Below are 27,520 nucleotides of genomic sequence, written 5' to 3'. Positions count from 1 at the left end.
TGACTTTTACTGTTCATAGTAACATAAAGTTGTTCTTTATGGTAGCAAAGATTGTTGGAGTTTGGACCTTTGTGCCAGAGATAACCAGATATTGGTGCAAGAGATTTTTCCATAAGGATCATATTATGATGACAATATTAACATTATACAGTTCTGCTGAAGAGATTATATTAAATTGAAATGAACTAAATCTAAACCCTTATAGGGGAAAGGGCCTAGAGGTTCAAGTCCTTCACATGTTGATGTGTCAACAGCTAAATGTAAAAATAAGCCTCCGCTCATGGCTACGTGTGAATATGTCGTACGTAAGGGTCCACAGAATGACTTAATTACCCCGTTGAGGTGAGGTGACAGATTTGTAGTTGGGCCTCACGTGATGCTGCAATGACAACTTTTGGTGCATGGTGTGTCTGTGCCTTTGTTAGTTTGAGCTAATGATAAACCCTCTGACTCCTAAAACCTGCCAGCGGGTTTGAAAGACTCATTATTGTTTTAAAAAATCATTAATGACACCATTTATCAGAGTCAGAATCTTTAAAAACTGAAAGAACTGTTTAAAGTTTCCAACTGAACATGACTTAATCGTGTGTAACATCTGTCAGGCAAATTAGCCGAATCTGAGCATAAAATTGTGGTACAAACCAAATTCAATAAATAACTGAAGTTTCTGTGCTTCTTAGCCCAACTGAGAAACCATTAGTATCTCAGCAGTTTCTTGGCCAAATTTCAGGGACTTTTCAGGTGAACTCCAGGATGTGTTTACACAGAGCAGGTAGGAGACAAAAAATAAAAGTAAGTAGTAAAATATCTATACGATGTGGAGACACCATGTTTTCCCTAGTTTTGGTAGCACATTGGGTCACTTCTAAAAATGGTACACATGTTGATTAAAGGTTCTAATTACATTTTTGTAAAGTATATAATCAAATAACTTCAAATTTGGTATTTTATAAGTTATAGCGGGCTGCAAGGTGACTCGGTGGTTAGCACTGTCACTGTTGCCTCGCAGCAAGAAGGTCACCGGTTCACGTCCCGGTGAGAACACCCGGGATCTTTCTGCGTGGAGTCTCCATGTTCTCCCCGTGCACCGTGGGTTCTCTCCGGGTTCTCCGGCTTCCTCCCACACAGTCCAAAAACATGCTGAGGTTAATCGGTGATTCTAAATTGTCCGCAGGTGTGAATGTGAGTGTGCTTGGTTGTCTGTCTCTAAGTGTAGCCCTGTGATAGACTGGTGACCTGTCCAGGGTGTCCCCTGCCTTCACCCTGAGTCAGCTGGGATAGACTCCAGTCCCCCATGACCCTAGTGAGGATTAAGCAGTGTATAGATAATGGATGGATAAGTTATGGCATTATAACCATGTCAAACTGCACAACAGACATTTCTGAGTTTTCTCTACTTCTATCCATGATTGTATTATTTCCACAGAGGTGCAGGACTTTATATGGAAGTAAAAAAAATGAGCCGTCAGTGAGTAAAACTGTGACACGAGTAAAAAAAAAAACTGCTCAGAGTTCAGAAAGTCAACCACAACTCTCCTACAAGACATAATTTTTCAATTAGGATTTTTTTCAGTTTCCTTTTGTTTTATTTTTTTGTATTATGATTGTTTTAAATAGTTTCCCCCCACTTCCCTTGGCATTTTTTCCATTCCTGAGAGCAGCTTTCTACATTCTGAAATGAAATGGAAATGCAAAGTAACATAAAACGGAAAAAAGGCAGTTAAAAATGGTACTGAACGTGGTATGGCAATCGTACAAACTACAGTTCATCAAACTACCTACAGGCTCTGACATGCAGTGTTCATGGAGCTTTAGGGCCCCTAAAAGTCTGTGGCCCTTCCAGCGCTGCTCGGTTGGTATAACTGAGCCTCAATCATTGTTATAAATGTGTTCATCTTAAAGTCCATGAAATCAGATTCCCCCCAGTTTGCTCAGCTGTCTTTAAATCCATACGACACAAACTCTGTGTTTCAGCCGTTCACAATAAACCATGAATGAAAATGTCAAGTCTTAGATCTCAGCACAGTGTCTGCTCATGAATGGATTCTTCATGCTCTGACTCACTGCCTCTTCTTCAGAAAACTGAAATGTCGCAAAAATCAAAAGTACAGCCGAGGCTCATTCGACAGGAAGTTATCTGTTATTGTGCAATAGGAAGAGGGTGTATCCATGGTTACCTTTGTCTGACCCTTTTGTAAGCAGCAGCAAACATGACATACACCCTTCCACTGAACGCTATCACATAAACACACGCCGGCTAAAAATCATTTGAGCGGTTTGAAACTCCCCCGAGTCGGTGTCATTCTTGCCTTAAACGTGAAGCAGCCTCCACATTTAGGTTTCAGAGGGTCCCCACCTGAAACACAATGTGCTCTTAAGGTGTTGACCCTAAACCGCTAATGTATAGTTCATGCACTACTGAGAGGAAACACTAAACATATCACCATGAAACTTCCCCACCGACCTACTCACACGGAGACAATGATTTTTTTTGCACTACAGATTGTCTAAAATGTTATGCTTAAATATGCAAATAACTTACTATATGTGTAGAAATTTTGCATTAATTTCCAGAAGAGAAATTCCAAAATTGGATAAAGTCACGTTCAGAATTATGTTACATTTTGGTGACGTATTAATACAATTTGTTTTATATCTGTTTTGTCACTCCATAAACTAGTAAATGCTGTCAACTACCAGAAAAAAAATCTATTTTTGCCATGGTTTTAAAAATAAAATGTTATATAAATCAGGCTGGGGCGGCAAGGTGGCTCGGTGGTTAGACACCGTTGCCTCACAGCTAGAAGGTCACTGGTTCTTATCCCAGTGAGGGCACCTGGGATCTTTTTTTATTTTTTAATTATTTATTTCATTCATTTTTTTTTTTTGCCTTCTAGTTAGGAGAGTGAGAGAGTGAGACAGGAAAGGGGGGAGAAGAATGGGGAGAGACCTGCAGCAAACTGTTGTGAGCAGGAGTCCAACTCACGACTGCTGCGTCGGGGAACTACAGCCCCTGTTCATGGGTCGCCCGCTCAACCAGGTGAGCTATGGGGGCGCCCGACACCCAGGATCTTTCTGTGTGGAGTTTGCATGTTCTCCCCGTGCAGCGTGGGTTCTCTCCGGGTTCTCCGGCTTCCTCCCACACAGTCCAAAAACATGCTGAGGTTAATCGGTGATTCTAAATTGTCCGTAGGTGTGAATGTGAGTGTGCTTGGTTGTCTGTCTCTAAGTGTAGCCCTGTGATAGACTGGTGACCTGTCCAGGTGAACCTGCCTTCACCCTGAGTCAGCTGGGATAGACTCCAGCCCCCCATGACCCTAGTGAGGATTAAGCGGTGTATAGATAATGGATGGATGGATGGATGGATGGATGGATGGATGGATAAATCAGGCTGTGATTGACATATCAACCAACTTCTCTGTGAAAACTTTCACAATGCAGATAAAATATCTGGATGTATGAATAAAACTGTAAAGTTTGGTGCTTCTGAATTGTTGATTTCTGGCTCAGATTGTGAAAATAAATAATAGTTTTGATAAAATAGCCTTTAAAAATATGTATTATAGCTGAAATCCATAAATGCAAATAGAGAAAGTGTCATAAAATAAACACCATTTGCATTTGTCTGAAAGACGACATGTTATTTAAGCAAAATACTCACTCATAGATATGAAGGCATTGTAAGTGTTTGTTCATGTATTTCTCAGTGATAAGCGATCTTTAAAAGTGAATGATGAGTGAATGAATGACAACACGATGTAACACAGCTGTAGTTATGTTTTATAATGTATTATTACATGGATGAATCATTACAATAATAGAACAAGGAGTTGTTTATAACTGGATATAAATGTTTTTTTGTTCTCCTTAGATCTGCAGAGATTGAAGGCTGATTTTTTAATTCGTTCTGGGACTTTTAGCCACATCTCATGGTCTTAATTAGTGACTGGAATTTCCTCAGCTGTCACAGAGAATAAAGTAGGTTTAGTAAGGGTATTTATTCATTAAAAAAGAAAACAAACAAACAATTAAATAGATACATATTTTGTAATAAATTCATGAATATAATAGGAAAAGGCTTCATTTCCATAAACATACATGCTGCGCTAGTGGAACTCATACATGATCTGTTTAAACAACTGGAAATGCATCACAAGAGGAGTTATATGTCCTAATATTGATTTACATGTAAATTAAAGCACTTTTAAAACCTTTAATTTTTCATATACTGTTTATTCATGTTAAACAGGGTGAGTAGAGAATGACTGTTAACCATGTTCTCATGTGAAATGTCCACAGTTACATAACCAAATGGCCTGTTAATGATATGACTGCAATTCTGAGAAATCCGAGCAGCAATTGGCTGGTTGTTCATTTAGTATCAGCAATCCGATCTTGTGTGCAAGAATGTGTGTACATGTAGGAGTGCTCGATGATGACTCACCGGACTGCAAGATAAGATGATAACAGAAGTGAAAGTGACTTGTGGTGGTACATCTCCACCAGCCAACGTTAACCATGGCAGCAGGTGATCATTAACGCTGCACCTTCACGACTCTTTGCTCTCGTTGTCGAGGTGTCGTGCATTAAACTCATATTCTGCATCATGCTCTCCTCCAAGTTTTATCTCTGAATAACAAAGGGGATGTCTTAAATTACCCAAAGACTCTGCAAAAATATCAATTATTAACATGTAGTCATTCTTGTTGAAATGTTTGAACTGCACTCAGGGATTTGTTTGACCACAAGAGGGCAGAAAAACATGATCTTAAGATATGAAAACATTTTTGATTCTATTTTTTTATAACACCTTGCATGAGGAATACTTTTCTATCGGTCCCATTTTTATATTTAACAACATTAAACAAAACAACACAAAAAGGTTTTCAATGGATCAGTGCTTAAATTTGTCTTTACACAAAGCAGCCACACCAAAACTTAAATGAACACAGCCTAAATGAAGTATGAAATCATCTTGAATTATCAAAGCTATGACTTAAATAGAGATATATGAATTTGATCCCTCATATAACTTTTTTTAAAAATGAATTAATTGGTGAATATTTAGATTATAATCACACCTGTGAGCATCTATAAGTGGTGACTGCTCTAAAAACAAATAATTACCTAGAGCAAATTAAAAAACCTTTTATAAAACACATCATCATAGAAGAAGGTGCAATTATTTACAAATTCTATGCATAAAGTAAACCTAAAAGGGTTCTTACATTTGCAAAAAGAATGCCATAGTGTGTTATAAGCCATTTATTACATGTTAATAAAGTGTTTATGAAGGCTTATAAATGGTGATTGTAGCAGTGTTTACAAATATATGCAACCTTTATTAAAAAAAACAATAAAAATGCTTGTAATATGTACTGCAATTAATGTATATTGTTATGTATTTACAAACACATTTTGTATAATTACAACCACATTACAGTCGGCCCCCAGTGGCAGTCATATCTGTTTAAATAAATAAAAATGCCTTACAATAGTACTTATAATAGTTGGCAAAGATAAACAGACATAAAGAAATGTCCTTTTTTTCCTCTCTTCGTAACATTAAATTATAATGTGTCACAAACTATTTATTGCTTATTTATATTTTATAAATGCAACTGAGTTTGTTTAAAGTATTTTTTAACCTATTTTTGATAATAGAAAATATGTAAAAGAAGTTGTGTATTCAATAGTTAAAACTTAAAATGTCTATATCTACAAATAAATTTGTTATAATGGATTGTAAGCAATTTAATAATTCTTTTTCAACAATTTTTGAGGGATTTCTACTCTTAGCCTAATTCTAAAAATAATACTGCATCATTACTTTAAATTCAGTTGTTACGTTCACTGCGTTAAATTGATCTCACAGCCGATTAACAAAAAAACTGCAGCTGAAACTACAAACACAGACTACAACTCCCAGCAATCTGCCTTAGTTTACGGAAGTGGGAGCCGTTGCCACATAGTTGCCTCGTTTTGAAGTCCAGAGTACGCTGACTAGAATCCGAGGACGGGCGGTGTTGGTAATTATATTATAGAAAACTAAAGCACCGCCTTCGGGAAACGCTATGATTTAAAACAAACACAACCTCCTTAAGTATTGGTGACCGTTACGACGTGCTGGATATGATGGCTGCTGTTGTGGTTGTTGTGCGTAGCTTAGCATGTTTGATCAGTAACATAATGTGATTTAACGAAGGTTTTCCATCAATGAAACCGTTGGACTCGGACGAAGAGGAGGCGGAGCAGCTGGAGGCGAAGCACAAGGAGCTGCGGCGTAAGTTTAGCATTTAGCAGGCAGCATTTGCTAACCGGCGTTAATGAGCAGTTAAAGAGAGATGCGTTGAATTGGTATTTATCCCACAATAACGTTGATCTTAATGAATTACAGCTATCTGTTTTAGAAACTATTGCTCGCAGAATACTATTAGAGCCGTAGTTTAAGAGTTAAGTCACTGACACTGCTGTTGTTAGGAGGACAGGGGAGGTAAAGGGGGCATCACTGCCACCTGTTGCTGTTTGGTTTCCAGTCCCAAAAGCATCTTGTTTGATATTTACTGAGGCTACATTTAAAAGAAAGAAGACAGAACCAATGTCAGATAGTAAGCATTATGTCTGGATTATGGACAGAAATCCTAAATACTTGCAAGGACGCTGCAAGTTGGAAGTAAATCTGAGTCTTTGTTTTCTGTGCATTAAGATAACCAGACTGTACTTGGAACAAAACTGCTTCACTAAAGCTAACAATGAAAGGACATTTTCTCAGCATATGTTTTAGCTTTTCATAACAATACAAGGATAGAGAGTGCCAGTAATCTATGGCAGTGTGACACAATTTACCCCATTCTAATAATTAGGGCTGAACAATTAATCAGTTTCCAGTCTAAATCGCACTTTGGCTGCAGTTTTGGATATGAGTTTAATACTGTATTTCATGTTAATTTAATGCAAGCAGATTGAAACTTTAAGTGGTTGTAAACGCTTGCCTACTGATCAATATATACTACAAGGTTCATTCATGCACACTGTTGTTTAGCTCATAAATATATAATGGTCCATGATATTGTCTCATGTGGTAATGAATGATCCATCACAGGTTCTGAATCGGTTACACGCTGAATATGGAACTGACTTTTAAAAAAATGATATTCCAAATCATCGTTTTATTTGTCAGAAAAATCCCAGTTAGGTAATTTCTCCAAATCATTCAGCCCTGCTATGAATTACCCTGTGATTTTTCTACTGTCAAAATATCTGCTGTGAAAAAGGCCAGTTTGTGTTGTCACAGGGACAAACCTGGGTCTTCCTTAAACGAAGGTGGTGGAAAAACTCTTAGATTGCCTGTGTTGGTAATGTGAATTCGTAGCTCATTCGGCAGTGTTAGAATAATTAAAGCAGGGCTGCAACTAACAGTTATTTTCACTGTCAGTTAATGTGTAGGCTATTTTCTCAACTGATTTGGTCTTTGTCTATAAAATATCAGAGAATTGTGAAACAAGGTTAAGACAAACTCCCAAATCCAAAGGTTCTATCTTCCAATATCTGGCATTAAAAAGCAAAAACCTAAAGATAATTAATGAAACCAGAAATTATACACATTCAAGGCTTAGAACCCACAATACTTTGACATTCTTTCTTTAAAAAAATAACTCAAAATGATTAATCAATAACCTAAATAATTGCTATAAGATTTATTTTGGTTTTAAAACTTGGTGCTTTATTGATCGTTTATAGGAAAGTAATTACATCCCAGTGATTTCACTAATTTATCTCTCCTGCTTGGATGATGGAAGTGCAAGTGTTTTGGCCCTGCACCACCTCAGTAGTCCTCTTTAATATATAAGTTAAAATGAGTTTTGCACAGCCACCAGCTGAACTGCCATGGGACACAGAAATAATATACTGTATGAGCCTGACGTCTGTATGTGCATATTGATTTCAGAACGAGCCAACCAGAGCTTCCAGCAGCTGAGCAGTGCTCTGGAGCAGCTGAGCCCTGATGGAGCGGAGGTGGAGGGGGTCAGAGGAGGTGATGGCAACTTCTTCACGACCGTGTCTGAAGAGGACAGGGCTGCATGGAGCCACAAGACGCAGAGCGAAGCAGGTGATTAGCTGTGACATGGCTGTCGGACAGCTTTTATAGCGCACCCCCTGGAGATTTACCTGCTCATGTTGCCAGACAGTACACAAAGTCATAATAAAATGCTTTTCTGTGTGTGTGCTTTCTTTGGCATTGTAGTTAATCAGCTGAAGAGTCTTCTACTGAAGCAGTGCAGAGAAATCCCTCCTCCTCTCACTCCTTCAGAGAAACCATCCAAGGTAGAATGTGCAGCTCTGTGCTGTTTAACATTTAAATGCATTAGACCAGAGGAAACCCTGTTGCAGAATTATCTGTGAAGCTGACATATGTTCTCCACAATTAAATGTAATAAAGATGTTTTTTTTTCATGATAGAAAGTACAGCAGGAGGGAAGGTCCAGTTTGCCGGCCTTTCAGGATTTGGTCCCAATGATTCACAACCAGTCAGAGTACATCCAGCACCTGGAAGCTGAGGTCAAATTCTGCAAGGTCTGTGCACAGACGTACAGTGTCCTTTTCCGTAGTGTCTGCATTTTGATGACTTCTGATTTATTTCTCTTTTTGTGCGACTTCAGGAAGAGCTGCAGGGGATGAAACAGCGGATCAGAGTGGTGGTGGTGGAAAATGAGAAGCTGCATTCAGAGCTCAAATTCAAAGCTGTGGATGAATCTCTGAGAGATTACACAATCCGAAACTCTACGGTAGTGGTCTGTTTGTGATCATTGATGTGATTTTTGTGTAATGTATGTGCATTCTTGTATGTTTGTGCACATACACTGATCAGCGTCTCACCCACCTAAACATAGTTACAGACAAAGTGCACCACCAGGATATCTTGGTCACTGATGTTATCGCTCTCCTTTACGTTGCTGTGCATAAGTTCAGTAAAAATTTAGACATTAGAGCTATCTCCAGGAAAAGTAAGCTTTGTAGTTGTTCTACCCAAAACGCTATGTTAATGATGAGAGAAATACAAAAAGCACATAGGAATTACATGTAATAATTGACCCTAAGCGGGGCATAACACTGCCATATTTCAATTTAATGATCCTAGTGGCTAAGTGGTTTATGACCTGTCATGATGTTCTCCTCAGGTAAATGAGAGTGTGGTCAACAGCCACCTAGCCTCCAACACAGACCACAGTGTGCTGCAGAGAGCAGAGCACAACACATGGAAAAATGAGCTGGTAGGTGTGGTGGATCTGTTCCTTACTCTTTCACTTACTGTTTATTTCTGTCTCTGATAGTTCTCAACATTCTCAGCGCTCATCAGATTTTTGGGTTGTGCTTAAGAATATCATATAATTTCACAAATGTATTATTTTCAATTAACATATATGGTTCCAGATAGTATTCATAACTTGCTTTTCTTCCTTTCTTGTTGATTCTTGATAATTTCCTCACTAGAATTTAAAGGTGGAAGCAAGAATGCATATTTTAAGTACATTTGCTCTAGAAAATTGTGGCAAAACCATAATTGTATCCCATGGTGTTTCGTATTATCTACTATTTTTTGTGCTTCAAAGTTACATTTAAATGCTTGTATTCATCAGGAGCAATTGAAAGTGATCTACCAGGCCCAGATTGAAAGCTTGGAGGCTCAGGTGATCTCCCTCAGGTCAGTGTAATAATCTATCCAGTGACGATGACATTAAATAAGCAATATTCATCTCCTTTTCTGCCCATTTTCCCTCTTTTTTTTCTCTCCTAATCATACATTTCACTTCTGTTATAAGGAAGAATCTGTCAGTCAGTCAGAAGGAGTGTGAGGAGGTGAAGGTCCGTCTGAGACACAGAGAGAAACAGGCTGCAGATGCACTGAGGGCTGATGGAGGTCCCCGTGTGGCTGGATTGTGTATGAAGTGTGCGCAGCATGAAGCTGTGCTGGCTGGGACTCACACAAATCTGCATGTCCAGGCTATTGACAGGCTCACAAAGTCAGTGGTAACACACACAAACACAAATACTTGGTTGAAACCAGGCACAAGTTAGCAGCAGAATGTCAGCTCTTTATACAACAGGCCTCAGTCTAATTACCTAATTGTATTGTGTATATTATTTTGCATATGTCTCAATTATGTTTCTGTCAGAGATCTTCTGATTGCTCATTTTTCTCTGATGAATAGTTTTAATTAGGTATTCCATGTGCGTAGCAAAAAAACAGACATTCTTTTTTTTTTTTTTTTAACACTGATCATTCATTTTCTTGTCTGCCAATCCTTCAGAGAGCGTGATGAGTTACTGGTGGCTCTGCGTGCTGTGAGGACGAGTCAGCAAGAGGCACAACAGAGGGAGTGGTCAGCCTGTCTCCAGGTCAAACAGGCTGTGGAGATGGCAGAAGAGGCAAATCTGCACAAAGCAAGGGTCAGAGAAACCTTTACACGCAATCCTGTAGCTGTGTAGACTCAAAGCTTTTATGACTTATGCAGATAATTCACTCGGATAAAAGAGTTTTCTTATTAAATTGTTTCCTCTACCTATGACAGCTGGTTATTTCTAGTGACCCTGGTATGTCCGTTTCTGTGTATGCAGGCGGAAGTGCAGTGTGAGCAGTTATCCAGGGAGCTGGCTCGGCAGAGGGAACAGCTCGACCGAGAAGCTCACGCTATGCAGGAGAGGCTGGCTGAAGCCCGAGAGGAGGGCCGGGCTGGGTCTCGTAAACAAAAAGAGGAGCTGGCACATACAGTAAATGTTCCTTGTTCACTTTTTGGATGTTCAGAGAACTCAGAAATGGAAAGACAGTTTATGTACGTTGCTCCAATCATCCCACATTCTAAACTAATAAATAGTTAAATTTGTTTGGATTAATAATCTGATATTAACATTTGTTGCACTCAACTGTATAGGCGTCATGTATACTGGTGTTTTTTGGTTGATATCCTCATCCTTTAAGTAAAATCCCTTCAAGTAAAGCCTGAATACTGTTTTTGTGTTTGTCAGGATGTTCTTCTTAAATTCTGAATGAAGTTGCAGAGAGATGGCCATTGAAAAGGTGCTTGTGTGTGTGTTTGTGTGTGTGTCTGTCAGGTGTCTAGCCTCTCCCAGCGTGTAGCTGAGTTGGAAGGACAGCTCGACAGAGCTCACAGAGACAAGAGTTCACTGACCAATCAGCTGGAAGACACTCTCCACAAACTAACCAGTCAGGAGCAAGACAACACACAGGTACAATGTGTACTTTGTGGAAGACAATTTTGAGTCAGCAGGTGCTATCGCTTATCACTGATGCTAATGTTGCACTGAGCACTTTGAATCAGCATGATACAGGACAAGCAGCAAGGTTGTTTGAGCATTGAGAGAATACAGTTACAATAATATAATGAAAGATATGTACTTTTGCTGTGAGACCTGATAGAAGATAGCTCTATCTTTTAAAGAAATCCTGATTCTAGGGTGCAGTCTGCATGTAATGCTTTGGTCTGTCCACTGGATGGCAGCATAAGATTGTCTATTCCAGCTTTTCTTTTCAGTTTTTGGACGGGTAGATTCAGCATGAGTGCTTAAGTGGGTTTAAGGTAAGGTACATAGCTGAGCTTCATCTAAAGATGGTCAGTTCAGGTTTCAGTTTTTTATTGTTAAATTAGTTGTTGCTTTCAGGAGGAGGGACACGTGAAACTCTGATCAGATCAGTATTAACACAAACTCCAGTTACATCAGTGTGCTTTTACCTGGAAAAAAGACTCAGTAGCTGTCAGGGCCTGATGATTCAGATTGTCAAAGTAAGGATTTGCTAAGATAATAAGAAAGTCAATAAATCACAAAATGATAAAGCCATAGCTATGAAGTAATCTTTATGGACTTGTTGTTCTTAGTTGTTTCTTGTCTTTTCTAGGTATGTGTGGATCTGCGATATCAGCTCAGCCAGGCCAAACTGAAGAAAGAGGAGGCAGAGAGAGATCTCAGAGAGCTCAAAGCCAAGACTAGCAGACAGATGGAAAAGGCTGCACAGGTATGTCTGCCTTCAACCCACTGATTGGATTTATTTGATTAATTTGATTTGTTTTTAAGTCAGCCAGTGCTTTATTCAGACGTCCCCGTTTTGTAATGACGCAGCACTGAGACATAGCAAGCAAAACCAAACAACTCAAATATTTAGTTTTAAATGTTCAGATTTACTTAAAGTCATTTGTACAGTTATCCACACTGTATTGGTGAAGTGATTATTAAACATTTAGTGCGAGAAAAGTCCTTGTCACACTTTTAAATGATACACAACATGTCAAGTAGAATACCTTATAGAAAACAGAACTTTCCCCGATATTGCTAAATATTGTTTCACCAACTGGAATCCTGTTATTTTAAATTTAAGGTGACAAAACTTGAACTCATTTCACATGATGCCGTGACCAGGCATTAATATTATGTTTATGTAAGGGCATAAGGTGGGTTGTTGTGAAAGATTCCCTCATCTCCTCCACCCTCTCTTCTTCCATCTCTGCGGGACAGGAAGTGGAAAGGCTGAGCTCAGAGCTGGTTGGCTGTCGGCAGCATCTGGAGGCGGTCCAAAAGGATGGGAGCCAATGGCAGGCCGAAGCCCTGAGCCTAGCAGAACAGCTGGCAAATGCCCAGCGCCAACTGCACCTCACCAGGTAGTACCTAATCCTATTATACATGCCACCACACTCACACACACACACTCACATACACACAGCGCTCCCCTCTGCCCAGCTCCTGCCCAGCTCAGCCCAGTCCAGTCCAGTTCAGACCAGCACACCAACTGTACCGCACCAGGTAACAGCTAATCCTATTATACAAACCACACACACATAAACACACATGCGCGCCGCTGTGCCATGGTCCCGGTACCAACTGGACCTCACTAGGTCACCTCTAATCCTGTTAAGCATGCCACAACATAATGCAACACACACACGCGCGCGCAAACACACTGCCCACTCTGTGCCACCAGGCCAGTGCCCAGCCCAGCAACAGCTCCAGCAGAGCCAAAATGGCGCCTGAGCCTTTCTTCTGTCCCTGGCGCGCACACACACACATAGACACACACATACACAACAGCGCGGCTGATGGTCACTGGACAGCCTGGCCTCGGTGCCACCTGCCAGTGCCCTGCACCCGTTCTCACAACGGGCGCTACCGGCTCCCCTCCATCTTCTGTCTTTCTGTCTATTTCTGCATCTTTCTATCCTTTTTTTTCCTGCCTCCCCATATTGCTTCCTCTGTTGTTCTTTCACTCATCTATCCATAGATTCATCTGTCTTTTCCACCACCATCTTTCATCCTTGTGTCCTTAGCTGTCCTTCACCACCCTCCGTACCTTACACAACTTAGATTATTTTACCGCTGTCATCTTCTCCTTTACCGTCTTCTCTTTAATAGTGTTCTTTTTTTCTTTCTTTTCTTCCTAAATTCTTGCCTTCTCCTTTCCTTCTCTCTGTCCCTCCTGTCATCCGCTGGCTGCTGTTCCCTTCCACACCATTCACTGCCAAGGCCATGCCAGCCCATGCCAGCCGCTCAGGGCACTCTCTCACCCCCGCTGCCCACAGCCGAGGTGTCTGAGATGGGCACAGATGTGGCGGCGATGCCCTGCGGTGCTGGAGACTGCGGGATGCAAGTTTGTGTAATCTTTGTGTGTATGCGCGTGTTTATGTGTCTGTCAGCCTGGCGGTATGTGTGTGTGTGTGTGTGTGTGTGTGTGTCTGTCCACTGCTGCTTCTGGCTCTGATCTGTGTTTAAGTGTGTTTGTCTGTCAGCTGGCCAGCGCTTACACACTGGCTGCGTGGCGGGCTGTCGTGTGTGTGTTTAAAGGATGAGGCAAGAAGTGTGTGTCTGTGTGTGTGTATTTTGCAGCCAGCTGTGGAGAATGACATGCATATTAATGTGGCAACATGATGACTTTGACCTGTGCTAGAGGAGCCACCGGACTAAACCGTTTTACTGCCATGTGTGTGGCTGTATGTGCATGAGAGAGTTTATAGTTTTATCTATCCTCAGATGCATACTAGATGTTTGACAGCTGTTGACTTGGCTGAGCATGTAGCCATTCAAATTCAATTTTGGCCATTAGCAGTGAAAGCCACTTCTGATACTAATTTAATAGGGATATTTCTTTTTCTTCAGTGCTACATGACAAGAAGTCCTACATGTTTCTATGCAGCGGTGCGAAATCTTATTTAAAGTCACATGTAGCGCCAGAGCTTGAAAAGCAGGATTGTCAGAACGTAATTTACAGAAAATAGAGAACACAAGTATAACCATCATAAACCCTGTCCATCCTCATGGTTATCAAATTAAAACGTATGAAGACCTGAGTTTGTGTGAGAGATCCCAAGTGTTTTAACGAGATTGTTTTGCTTGAAGCTTGGTTGGTTAGGAGGTCAGTTAAAGGGTGAAGTTCAAGGGTTAAGGTTTGGATTCGGGTAGAAAGAGGGAATATTATCAGTGAACGTCAGACAGTGTCTTAAACTCAAGTTCTAAAATGACACAAACAAATTTTACACACAGTGAGGTTTAGAGTGAAGTTCAAACCCTGCTTTGTTTCTCACCTCTGCACACCACAATTATCAACTTCAAAAAGTCACAGACATTGTTAAACACACTTTCCCATTTAGACAAAAAGGTGTGGACTGGGGGGGGGGGTTCAGATGTGTTCGACCACCAGACAGAAACTTTACAGCAGCTGCAAGCTATTGCTGTTCCACTGTTTCTACTATGCTTATCTTTATATTTGTCACTTATAGTCTTGAATGCCTTTACAGGATCTTTGAAGCAAAAATGTCTAATGAGGACACAGAGGACTTTGCTTTCTATTCTTAGTTCTAACAATTACGTGGTCCAGCAGGCTCATTTCCCCAAAATTGGTGTTTTCTCAGGAGCCCATGAGGTCTTAGTGTCTGTAAATGCAGTACAGCAGCTTTTAAAGGTTGTTGTGTTTTTGAAATGTGCAGATGAAACAAAACATCAAACATCAAACAGGCTAAAACTAGACAAAAAAAGGAAATAAATAGGAAGAGGAATATAAACACACGTATGCATGTCTTCCTTATTTTTTGTGTAGAGAGTCCTTGACGCCTTCCTTCACCTCTTATTCTAACCTTAACCATCACATCTAAATACTTAACCCAAACTCTTACCCAAACCTAAACCTAATCTAACCCGATGTGTCCATACAAAGATAAAAAGACATGTACGCACACACAGGCCACGTACACCTGTTAAAATTTGGTCACAGTGTTTGTCCCTCCTCATTCCAGCATTGTGCTTTTTCACCTTTTTTGTGTTTTCCCCTTTTATTACCTCACTTGTCATGTTCTCTATTGCTTTTTTTTTCTTGCTGTTCCAAAACTAAACAAATAAACCTCAAGCGAATGTCTCTTTCTCTACCTCTGTCTCTTTCTTTCTCTTTCTGTCCATCTGTGGGCCTTGGGGGGTTATGCAGAGCTACATGTCGTTCATTCATAGTCATGCCCTCTCTTGTTGTTCACTACAGAGCCATGCATGACTCTTTGTAGCTTTAGCGGGGCTGGTTTGTGTCACTATGTTTGTGTGTGTTGTTAGGGGAGAGTAAGAGGAGAGTGTGAGATTCACAGTGGCGAGGCTGGAAGGCATTTGTATGACCAGCCTTCGAAGGCAGCTCTTTGATTCTCTCTTTGCAACTTGCCCGCTAGAATCTTTCATTCTGTCCTCCTCATGGCCCAAATGATCACAGCTCACCTTCAAACAGGGACATGAAGCACAGACAGCTTCTGTTTGATTCCTGATAGCCCTTCCTTTCTGACAAACACATCCATATAGTACACAAACACACACACACACACACACATGCAACACATGCACGTGCACGTATTTGTTTGTACAACTGCATCTTTGCAAATGTGCATACTGATATGCACATCAGTCGAACCCACATGCCTCAACACAAACACACGCACTCACACACACAGATGCAGGCACGCATCCGGGGGTCCCATGGCGGCTGGTGCGCTGCGCTGTGCTCCAGGATTGGATCATCAGCCAGCTGTGAGTTGGACAGCCCAGGATCTGTCCTAATCCCCGCCACTCTGTTCACATCGCCTCACATACACTCACACACACACTCCAGTCCCGGCCCCAGCCCAGCAGAGGGCTTTACCAAGTTTGTTTTGTTTGTTTGCTCCTGTCTTTCTTCACTTTCTTTTCTTTTCTCCTTTCCTTGTCTCCATCCGGCCTCATCTCTCCCCGTGTTGTGATCACACATCCCAAAGGCCACAGTGAAAACTGCCCAGCATAACTTGTACTTCCAACTCGTGCCAGATAGGAATGAGTGGATAGATGTGTGTTTGCATGCGTTAGTGTAGCCATGGTTGGTTGAGACCTGTGGGCCTGCTTTGTGTTTGGGACGAGTCGAATGTCTGCGAGGCCCCAAATCTTCCACCAGTTTTGTTATCCCCGTGAAATCAAGCCTCCATGTTCATGAGGGTACTTGCTTAGAGCCGGAGATGGACCTGGAGCTGAGACTACTTCAGTGAATAAGTTTGCTTGTTGTCACTTTCTCATCGACAACTTTCATTGTAGATTTCTGGGACAGGAAGTGTTTACACGTGTCTGTTTATAGAGTCTGATGAAACCTTGAAAAAAGAGTTTTCAGCTAAAAAGTTCCTGCTAGTGAATTAAATTAAACCACAGTCTGGGGAACTGCTGAATCTATCCATTATGACAAAACTTGCATCATCTCTGAATGTCTGCCTCAGGATCCTAGAAGAAAAATCTTTAACTTCATGTCTGAAAAAATGATATGCGCCTTGACATTTGGGGACATGGGCCGGTTCTCAAAGCCTGCCTGAGGTAGATGCAAAGATGGACAAACCCTCTGCGCTGTCACTCTTAGATTTCCTGAACAGGGGTTTTAAACCTCAGTGTTGTGGCTCCAGCTGTTGCCATCTTGGCAGTACCGGATTCCTTCCAACTCCTGGCAAATCCGAAAATGAGCTAAGTGTGAGTGGAGCTGAGGGAGGCCGTGCAAATGTGCACCATTGACTGTCCTATCATGGCACCCACCTGCACAATTTTAAGCCTTAATACAATTTACATGAGTGAGTTGTATGATAATTCACCGCCTGTACCGTTGCCAAGAAGAGGAAAATCAGCTATAGAGGCCGAAACTGCTTCTTGTATCAGGCTGTAAACATGTTTGTTTCTGCTATAAAGTCGTGTATTTCAACATAAAGAGTCTGTGGGGATTGACTCGGTTTTTGAGTCAGCCTCAAGTGGCCATTCGATCGCTTGGGCTTCATTTTTCAACCGCAGAGGTAGTTGCAGGGTGGGAACTCAAGGAGGCTGGGAGCTAAAGGAAGCCTTTTGCTTTTTGATAGACCAGGAGACTGAAGGTTTGATGCCATTTAAAGCAAAACCTCAGGTATGCAAGGAATAGAGTTTGGAGGCCATAGAGAAGCACTTTCATTAGGCTTTGTATGTGTGTGTGTGTGTGTGTGTGTGTGTGTGTGTGTGGATGAATGTCAAATCACTTAAGAAAAACAGACATTCTTTGCAAGGAGGAGGACTTCTTAACATGACTGTCATCAGGCGGTGGAACACTTTAAGAGACTATTGAATGTACAAAATGAAAGAGGCCACCTGAAAAGGTAAAGGCATGCAATCAAGATGACTTGCTGTGACGGTATTCAGAGCATGTCCAGGGGGGAGGAGAAGACACCAGGCCTGAGTCTAACATATCCTTGGTGCCACCCAGATAAGTGGCAGAAAATGGAACAGATTGTGTAAACTCTGTAATGGGATGACATAATGCCGTCTCCCACCTTCAACATCACTTTTACAACAATTCGAACAAGGTGGACATGCAAAGTGTTTTATTAGGTGTAAGTTGTCCATTGAACTCTTGTACTGAACCATGTATTCACTGCACTGTGGTATAGAACAGTCGTCCTGCTTTGCTCAGGTCTGGTTCAAATAGAGAAGATGAGGCATCAGAGGGTAGCCATGCCGCTAAGACGATACGACATGGAAAGGACAATGTCAGGCCTGCAGACACTTAAAAAAAGATTATGAAATCAGGTTTAATGTACATCAGTAGCGATAAAGCAGTGAAGGAAACAGACAGGCGAGCACAGAGACGGAGCTCGAAGCGGAGACGGATTCAATTCCTGTGTTTTAAGGCCACTGTCTCCTTTGTGACCCAGAAATCAGAAGATGGATGCTGAGAAGCAGAGAGACAGATAGTCAGACAAAGCTCCAGACCAACCGCTGTGACTCTTACATACAAAGTTCCCAAACTCTATTAAACATGTCACGCTGCTGCTCTCTCTCTATACCTCTACCTAGTTCTCTCTCTTTTTTTTTTTCTCCCCTCAGTTGTACATCGTGATAGCAAGGTCTGGAAAGGCGGTGAACAGAACTGTGTGTGTGTGTGCGAGGGCGGAGAAGTGTAAATGAGGAAGGTGAGGCAGCAGATGCCGCGTCCCGCCAGAGGCTCGCTTTGAGCAGCGAGTGAAATCTGGGCGCGACAAAACTGCTGCAAACCAACTCGGCGGGAGGCCCTTGTCCAATCACGGCCCGGAATAAAAGGGCCGGGGCGCCACGCGGGCTGCAGTCACTCAGGAGAGGTGGGGGCCATAATGAACCTTCAAGCGCTGCCAGCGAGTGCACACACACTTGAGCACAGCATCGTTCGTTCTACCTGGCATTAACAGTGTCGAACCACTGTCACCACACACATGCACACACACAGCCTCGACAGCGTCATGACTGTTTGCGGGTGTGTGTGTGCGCGCGCACACACTCGAAGCACTCTCGCCTCACGATGTGTGCTGACTTGTTTGTGAGCGCGCAATTAGACGATTCTGCGTGCGTGTCTTTGTGAGAATGTTATGTGTTGATACCTTTGGGCTACACCTGTGTCTGTGAAGTTTGATGTGTGTGTCTCTGTGTGACAGCAGCGGGGCAGTGCCAGGTATGAGGCTCGCTGTGTGTTTTTGTGTGTTTGCGCGTGTGTTTGTGTGTGCTTGTCTGGTCGGCGGCCATGTTGTTGGGTAGCAGATGGCACCATGGTTGGCAGGGGAGGGGCTGCTTAGCACAACTAATCAGACAGTTACGGATAGGGCAGCTGGGAGGGCCGTCGGCCAGCCGTGTGTGCGTGTGTGTGTGTTTGTGTGTGTATATGTATGTGTGTGTGTGTACCACAGAGTGCCATGATGTTGACAGTGGTGGGCCCGTTGGCCCGGTGACGAGACCTTGCCGCGTTCTTCTCTCCTCGCTGTCGGAGTGCCCTCTCTGCCATCCTGCCTCCTCACCTCTCTCTTGCACTCTTGCTGTCTCTCTCGCTCAATCTGTTGAGACCTACTTGTTTTTTATGTTTCTCTCAGTTTCTTTGACTCTCGAGCTCCTTTTGTCTTTCTGCCACACTGTCTCACTCTCTGCTGCATATTTCTCGCTTTCGTTATTACTTCTAAGTTCATTCGTGGCAATTTTGTTTATGTGACGTTACCTAAAGCATATTGTGTGTTTTTGTCAGGCTGGGTACCAACAAATATGTTGATAAACCATATAGCTAGCGCTGAAACTTTAAAAATGTGACCAGGAACGTGTCTCTTGGCCTAGCATGTATCGACATTTCTGAAGCAGTTTGGTGTCTGTATGCTTCTTAAAATCATCCAAAACAACAATAAATACGGCGACATATTCTGCTGCAACCTTTGACCTAAACAAATGTTCTTTCTCTGTGTTTTGGTGTTTCCGTCCTTCTGCTTCTGAATCTTTTCTCTCAGTTTTGCTGTATTTTAGTTTGTTCAACGCAGAACTTACTGAGAATCAGGAGTCTGACAGCCAGGTCTACAGGTTACGGCTGTATAGTTTCTTTATTTGACCCTTTGACATTAAGCATTGTAGGCAGCCTCAGCACTATTTTACTTTTCAAACTCTAATTTCAGTAGGATTATATTCTGTACTGATTGTAACTAGATTCTAGCTGAAAAATTCATCGATTTCAATTTGAAACTATGTCGTCTGCAAATCACAAAGGCTGCAGTTTGAGATATACGGTGGTGTGGGTGTTCAAAAATGAGACTTCAGTTTTATTTATGTTGAACAGATTGAAATTCTCAGACGCTGTTTATGTTCCCTATTGATCAGTATATAAAACATGGTTCAGGTGTGCATGCTGTAGTTCAACTGAGTGCAGCGTGTCGGACCCAGAACTCAAACTGAGTCACTGGCTTTACAAATTCATGCCATCCTCCCTGACAGTAATGCTTGTATTAATGTGGTAACGATCCATCACATTTTAAATCTTGTACATAGTAAATATTAAACTACAGCTTGACTTATCTGTCAGAAAATAGCAATTAGATATCTTTCCCAAATCCCTAAACTTGATTATGAAATGCATGTAGGTTTAAATCCACTTCCAGACTGATTTGAGAAACACAGTTAAAGTATGACAAACACACCCAGCACACAGCTTCCTTCCTCATTTTTCCTTTTTAGTCCTTCCATCACTGCAGGTTTTTGTCTTTACTCAAGCAAACCAAGCAGTATAGATAGGCGGCTGCTAGGAAACAAGTGCATATCTATCTGCAGCTTCTTGTTTCCATCTATCATCCCTCTTTCTGTCAGAGCATAAGTGATTACCACGTACCCGTGTGAGCATTCCTGTCTCACTCAAGCTCAGGAACTGCATGAACTTATTTGCTTCATAGCATCAAACATTTCGATGCTGTGAATCGAGCAGAGGAGAATCACGCTCCGTTGTCTAAGTACGAAGATTATTAAACAGAGCTGTAATCTATCCATCCTGCGGGGCTGAAAATGGATAGAATAGACAGATCGCTGACTGTGAGACCTCGGGCAAGATGGAGGCAAATCTGTCGGCTACAACTGTTGTCACCCCAGCCAAGTGTGCCCTGGGACACTGGCCTACATACACACACTACTGCTGGAGGACAGAGAAGGAAAGGGAGAGCACCAGCCCTCTGTCATCCATCCACCATGCACTCCTCACCTCATTCTATATTCATCTGCCGCCTCGTTATATAGTATAAAGTAGCACATATGTGCTCAAACTGTGTCTTTCTGAGGTTTTACCTAAATACCTGCAGTGACGAGTTTATCAGTAGTTTTAGAGAGTTGCACTGTATGTTATTGTGTTGTAAAGTCAGTGTGCACGGATCTTAAGATAAATAAATGTGTGTGTATGTGTGCGTGTGTGTGTGTGTGTGTGTGTGTGTGCGCGCGCATGTGTGTGTGTGTGTGTGTGTGTGTGTGTGTGTGTGCGCATGTGTGTGTGTCATCTGGTCAACTTTGTGCCTTCACACACTCCTGCTGTGAGGGTGGCAGCATCAGTGGCTCGACACAGTGCCCACTGCCCAGTAGGCACAGCTTTCATCCAACATGACAGAACCTCTCTCTGCTCTTCCTTTCCGCTCGTTTTCTCTCTTTTACCTCTGTCGCTCTCTTTTACCTGATTGATCTGTCCTTTTTTATCTTTTCATCCTCTTCATTTTTATCCTTCATATAACTGCTCTTTGTTCCAGTTTTTTTTTTTTTCCTCCCCTTTTTCCTTTTGCATTCAATCCATCACTTTCTCTCTGTTGCCCTTTGTGGGCACAGCAGTGCCAGGCAGTAGGTGGTAGGCCAGTGCCCCCATCAGCAGATTGTACTGGGAGATGATCACAAAGAGGAGCAAGAGACATAAGGGAGAAGGATAAGGCTGGAGCAAGGTACCAGCTGAGTGGAGACAATCTGGAAGATGGAGAAGGGGGGCGAAGGGAAGAAAGTGAGAGTTAAGATGGTGTTATATGATGGAAGAAGGCAGGAGGGAGCTCCTTCAGACTCCTCCATTGACACTTGATATGAGAGTTACGGGAATAAGTCTTTATTTGAAATCAGTCAAAGAGTTTGAAGTGCTGTGGCATCTGAAAGAACTCTGAAAGAAAACAATTGCAGCGATTACCCTTGTTATGGCTGTCATTTAAATAAAAAAAAGCAAACTTTATTCATGTAGCACAAGCTGTGTTGAAAGTTTCATATGTTTAATTCAAAATAGAGGATAAAATAATAAGAGTAATAACTAAATAAGGAATAAATTAAAATATTAACACAAGCTAAAAGGTGAGGTTTAAGTTTTGTAGATGCATGTATCCTCAAAATAATGACAATTAATCATTATATGCTGTAATGATTAACATAAGAAGTCCTAAAATAAAACCACATGGGTCCATTTTATTTATTAGGAGATTAACTTACTTCAAAAATCTCTTGTATAATTAGAGCCACTACCTACAGCCTTTTTTTAAACGTTCATGCATATAATGAAAGATTCCCACATTAATATATATTCAGGGAAGCGGAGCGTGTATCGATGCGCTCCGTATGAGACCTGAGCCGTTCAGAAGAGTCTGTTAATCAGGAGATATTGGTGAAGACACAGCTGATTAAAAACAAATGGCCCAGGGGAGCGAGAGAGGAGTTAGCAGAAGGCGTGTGAGAACCGAGGTGAGGAAATAAGAAGTTAAATGAGGAGTTCGCTGAGGTTTACATGGGTGGGTTAGGAGAGACGTGCGTGTTTCTTCCTGCCAGTTGCCCCCAAGCCTGCGACCGGGTGGGAGGGGTGAGGCGCGTTTGAATCGACATCAGGTATGTCTCAGGTGTGAAGTGAATTCCAACACAGGTGGACTGTGCTCACACCAGGGGAGAACACCTTGTGTGGTTTCAAACTTTCACCGAATTCGCTCTCACTCGTCTGTCTCTTTGCTCATCGGAAACTTTCTCTGCTTTTTAATTCTTTCTTTTGTGTGTGCATGGCGTGTAGCATTTAACACCAGATATTTTCTGTTATTTGGTTCATTTTTCCTTTATTTTAAAACATCAATGTATGTCTTACACCTACACTTTATAGAATGTCTAATGAGAAGCAACCTGATGGAAAAAATTAATTTTAGGCAATCATTTACCTTCTCAGCTGAAATAGATCTGACCTCCAGCACTGCCACATATGCTAGCCATAACTATTTCTGTAGGGCACAGATTTGACACCGACGTCGAGTCCTGGGTTTCTGGATTGGGTCAGTATGAGAGCATATTGTACGTATGCTGTGTGTTTATTTTTAAAAATCACAGATGCCTGCGCTGCCAGTCCGCTCTTCTTGTGTTAAGACCATCAGTCATCTGTGCCAATTAAGATTTTTAAACTTCTCTCGCTCTGTTTTGTGAGCAGATAGATGATGACAGAGGCCAATCAGCGGCTAATTACTTAAATCTAGAGCTGTTTTTTTTCCTTTTTTTTTTTTCTTTTTATCTGAGGGAATGTGTGCCGTAGCAGCAAATGTTTGCTTCTGTGGAGGTCATGTATATTTTTAGCTGTCAGTGTGTATTTGCATACATTAATTCAGATGCATAGACAGCTTAAGGTGAGCACAATCGCAGAGTTATTGTTCATGCTACTTTTATGCGTGTGTGTGTGTTGGTGAGGGAGGGCATATTTAATTTTTTTTTTGTTGTTGCTACTTTTACCAGTAGCAGTTTTAATTTTTTTCGGGCACGATTGGCTAACCACTGACCTTGGTGGCGGCGGGGGGGCTTTGGTGCTCCTTGAAGAAGAAAAGAGGCTTGGGCCGCCCGCTGTAAACAAAGTTGACTTGCCGACAGATGGATTGAATGACAGAGAGGCTAACTGAGCCAGGAACGGGCCTGGCAGCATCGCACTGAGCAGAGAGAGAGGGAGGGAGGGAGAGAGAGAGAGAGAGAGAGAGAGAGAGAGATAAAGGGGGGGAGAGAGAGGGGAGAAGAGAGAAGAGGTGGCCAACAGGAGAGGAGGTGTGAACAGGTGCAGGGCCGCTGAAGGAAGAACCAGCAGATGGAGAGAGACACAGCCAGTTTAGTTACAGGAAAAAAAGGGTGGGAGGGAAACGAGGAGGGAGGAGGGAGAGATGGAAAGAGCAGGAGAGAGAAAAAAAAAAAAGGATCGGAGCGGAGATGCTCTGGATGGACGGATAGATGGATAGATAGGTAGATATACAGGCAGGGTGCAGAGTAAACAAGCGGCGATGGCGCATCAGGCCGCCTCTGTGTTTGTTTCATAAAGTAGAACAGCGAGATGAAGGGGAGGGGGGGTGTCGGAAGAAAAATGTGGGAGCAGAGTGATTGACTCGCATCACCCCGAGGTTTAATAAAAATGTGCTAAAACACATTGAGGTGCGTGTGACAGAAAATCGTGTGGCACCGTGTGCGGTCTGCTACACAAAACAGTTCAGATGTTTATTGTGCGCAGCATCACTGATACGCAGCACAGCAAATGTTCAATATGTCACTTTATTTTCTCCGCGGTGCACTCATCCATTGTTGGCAGTATCGGTTAGATAGGCCTACACAAGGCCTCTCTCTCTCCTTCACCGTCTCTCAGTCGCACACACACACACATAGGCGAGCGCACACATAAGCAGAAATCATCTTTGTAGTCCTGCATGTCAAACTGTTGAATATTAATGCAGCCTGATTGATGCGGTCTATCATAAATAGCTGTGGATCCGCTGGAATTCCTCCACAAGAGTGAATCATCGCGAGTGTCAGCATTTTGAGCGGTTGAAGAGCAAATAGTTGTAATTTTGTAGTACTCCATCGGCTCATTTGAGTTTTATTTATTTTTTTCAAAATATAGGTACAGAGTGAAATGTATGAATTTGATTTCAAGGCAGTCTCGCGAAAAATGTAATTCCGATATCAATAATTGTGCTGTTGTTGACACCGGAATGACATCTCACGCAACGTGAGACATGACAGGTAATATATAAATATGTAATTGATTCAAAATGTTACAATTAAAACACTTGCTTTTTGCCGTATATAATGTTTAGTCTCATCTAAGTATGAAAGGCAGTAGATTTATGAAACCCTGCCATGGGTTTGGCTATTAGTACAGATGGTCCTCAGCGATAGAAATAGTATCATTTGTCTTCCTCTTGATTCTTTTTCTCCTTCTTTGCAGAAATCATCAATATCTGCTACAGTCAGTCGTCTTTGTTACAAACAAAGCCTGTGTTTTTGCATGTTTGTGCTATAGGCTTAGTTCACAGTCTGCTCACCTGTATGTTAATTTCACACCTGTTATTTTGCAACCCAGCAACATCGCAGAGCATAAATATGAATATGCATCGGTTCGAGGAATTGTTCTCTTTAGTTTTCCATTTGCCTTCATGTAGATTATTAATATACTGTATGTTAATGTTTACCGCTTTGCCCGCCTCACACTACTTTCAGAAAGTCATTTAAGTTTGCGTCTGCGCGCCATCAGTCATGTCACTGTTTATAAGTTATTAGAAATTACAACAACGTACATTTTTCCGTTACACCGAAATAATTCCGTGATGTTTGCGTGTGTTTTCATACTTGTATGACTTCCGTTTGTGTGTTTCTGTATGTAAGACTGTTTTTACTTTAGTCTAAACAGCGGTCAGTGGTGTCTGGCGTTGGCGAATGTCTCCAATTCCTCCAAGTCCACCGTCTGACTCCAATTTGTGCTCGTTCTCTGATAAACCGCGGCATTTGGTGGTTCTGGCGTGGGATGCCGGCTGCACCATGGGGTGCTGCAAACTCCGCGCTTGGTCAGGCCCTGGCACCCCACATCTAATGGGCAACAGCTTGAATAGTGCCCACTTAAGCAGGCAGTGTGGACTGGGCTCCCTCTTCTTCCTCACCACTCCAGCCAGCTAGCCAGCCAGCCACCGCCTCTGCCACCTCCCACTTACCCAGCAGCCACTGTACCTGGCCGCAGCCCCAGAGCCATTCCAGCCTACCTTAGGCCCCTGGCCCATGCAGCTCCCGCCATACTTATCAAGCTGTCCTACAGTGCATCAGGCCAGGCATATACAAACAGGCCCAGCTATCTGCTAACTGAACATTCAGTCTATTGCCTCCTATGCCCAAACAAGAGTTCCTGCCACAGGCAGCGTCCCAGAGCCCATTCACCAATTAACTGGAAGGCAGATTATGGCCCAAGGAGAATTATACAGCTCCAGCCCCACATATTCAGCCTCTGCTCTAGCCGTCGCCCCGAACACTTGCTCCAGGGCTTGGCTCTCCGCTGACATCTCTCCTTTGCTTTCTGTTTTTTTACGCTTTAATTTGATAGTGTTCATCAGCAGCCATTTTGTGACAGCCTTTACAGACAAATAAACATGTTGCATTTGATTGGGGGTACAAAATGGCGTAGGAGAAAGAACTGCTTAACTTTCATTTGTCAGCTTCAGTTTGATCTTCGATGAGGCTTTCAGGCCTTTTTCACAACACGAATGCTCAGACCAACGGGGGGCTCCGAGCTTTGGGGGCCGATGGCCGATTGCTGGAAGCACTGTGGACTGATACCGATCACTACGTCTATTCAGAGCCGTGTTTTTATCATGCAGCACTATTAATTTATTTAACTATGTATACTGAGCATTGAAGTGATGCGAAAGTATCATGAATTGACAACCGTTTATTTATTGGCAGGCGACGTGTGCAACATATCCCAGTCTCTCTCTTTCAACTTAAACCATAGCAGCCTACGCTTGGTTGTTAGGAACAGCTTCGAGCTGAACAAATATAGCTTTCCCGTGGAATAAGATAAATAAGATTTTATAAAATAAAACCTACAATCAAAGTTAAATGTCCAAACACATAAATTATACTGAGGCAACAAAATCAATGAAAAAGATAAAGCAAAACAAAACAAAACACAACACAGGGCCTCTTTAAATCTACTCCAACTTTGTACTGAAGACAGACTTCAGGCTTTTTTTTCTGCATTTATAGGAGATAACAGATCGCGGGCAACAGTGCACGGAAAGAAGCAAAAAAAAAAAGCAACCAGCTGAGTACGTGACGACTGAAAAACTAAATATCTCTCTGCCTCGGTGCTTGGCCTTGCTTCTTTACGCCAAATGTGTGACGAGGATCAAGGTGTTTGAATATTTTGGTTGCTTTCCTCAGTTTCCTTTGAACACATCTTAAAACTTGCAAATTCATTGTCGTTTTCAGACACCTGGTGGAACAGGTGAAGCTACTGAGTCCATTTTAGCTCCGCGTTGAGAAACCATTTCACAGGCTTTCCGTCATCTGGGCAGCTCTTCCGATCTGTCTTTATAGAGACCGCCGATAAAACTTTCTTAGGTGGCCGATGCTTCGGAGCACCTTTACTCGGACCCAACTTATTCAAGCAAAAACTTAATCTCGGCACACCTCTCCAGGATTTTCGCACTCTCATCCAGAAACGGAGACCACGGAGTCTGTTCGTTCTGTTCCGTGTACTTTGTTTGGTTGTACTTGTAAATGTTGGTTCAGTAGATCAGTAAGACCAAACAGATGCCAAATGTGTAGCTCTCTGTCTTTTTGCTTTTCCATCCTCAGTTTTTTATCACCCTCCTCTTCCTCGCCACCACCACTCTATTGCTGACTGCTGGAACTTTCTGGCGGTCTGTCTGATGCTAATTGGTGGGTAAACAGGTCTGGTGTGAGC

At 42.2% G+C, this 27,520-nt stretch overlaps 1 protein-coding gene across 1 annotated transcript in view; it reads left to right on the top strand.

The window, feature by feature from the left end:
* Positions 1–6,128: 6,128 nt before the first annotated feature.
* The window catches only part of sdccag8 (SHH signaling and ciliogenesis regulator sdccag8), a 49,528-nt gene continuing 28,136 nt past the window's right edge, over positions 6,129–27,520 (top strand). The window contains exons 1-13 of the mRNA XM_008293338.1: positions 6,129–6,283; positions 7,949–8,110; positions 8,246–8,325; positions 8,461–8,574; positions 8,661–8,786; positions 9,180–9,272; positions 9,639–9,703; positions 9,822–10,022; positions 10,311–10,449; positions 10,618–10,770; positions 11,113–11,247; positions 11,915–12,031; positions 12,529–12,671. Coding sequence (XP_008291560.1) covers positions 6,217–6,283; positions 7,949–8,110; positions 8,246–8,325; positions 8,461–8,574; positions 8,661–8,786; positions 9,180–9,272; positions 9,639–9,703; positions 9,822–10,022; positions 10,311–10,449; positions 10,618–10,770; positions 11,113–11,247; positions 11,915–12,031; positions 12,529–12,671 — 1,595 coding nt within the window. The 5' untranslated portion in view covers positions 6,129–6,216. The remainder of the gene's footprint in view (positions 6,284–7,948; positions 8,111–8,245; positions 8,326–8,460; positions 8,575–8,660; positions 8,787–9,179; positions 9,273–9,638; positions 9,704–9,821; positions 10,023–10,310; positions 10,450–10,617; positions 10,771–11,112; positions 11,248–11,914; positions 12,032–12,528; positions 12,672–27,520) is intronic.

This window comes from Stegastes partitus, unplaced genomic scaffold (assembly GCF_000690725.1).
Source record: "Stegastes partitus isolate 25-593 unplaced genomic scaffold, Stegastes_partitus-1.0.2 Scaffold876, whole genome shotgun sequence".
NCBI classification, from domain to species: domain Eukaryota; kingdom Metazoa; phylum Chordata; class Actinopteri; family Pomacentridae; genus Stegastes; species Stegastes partitus.
The sequence above is the reverse complement of the archived record's forward strand: the minus strand, read 5'-3'. Positions and strand labels throughout refer to the sequence as shown.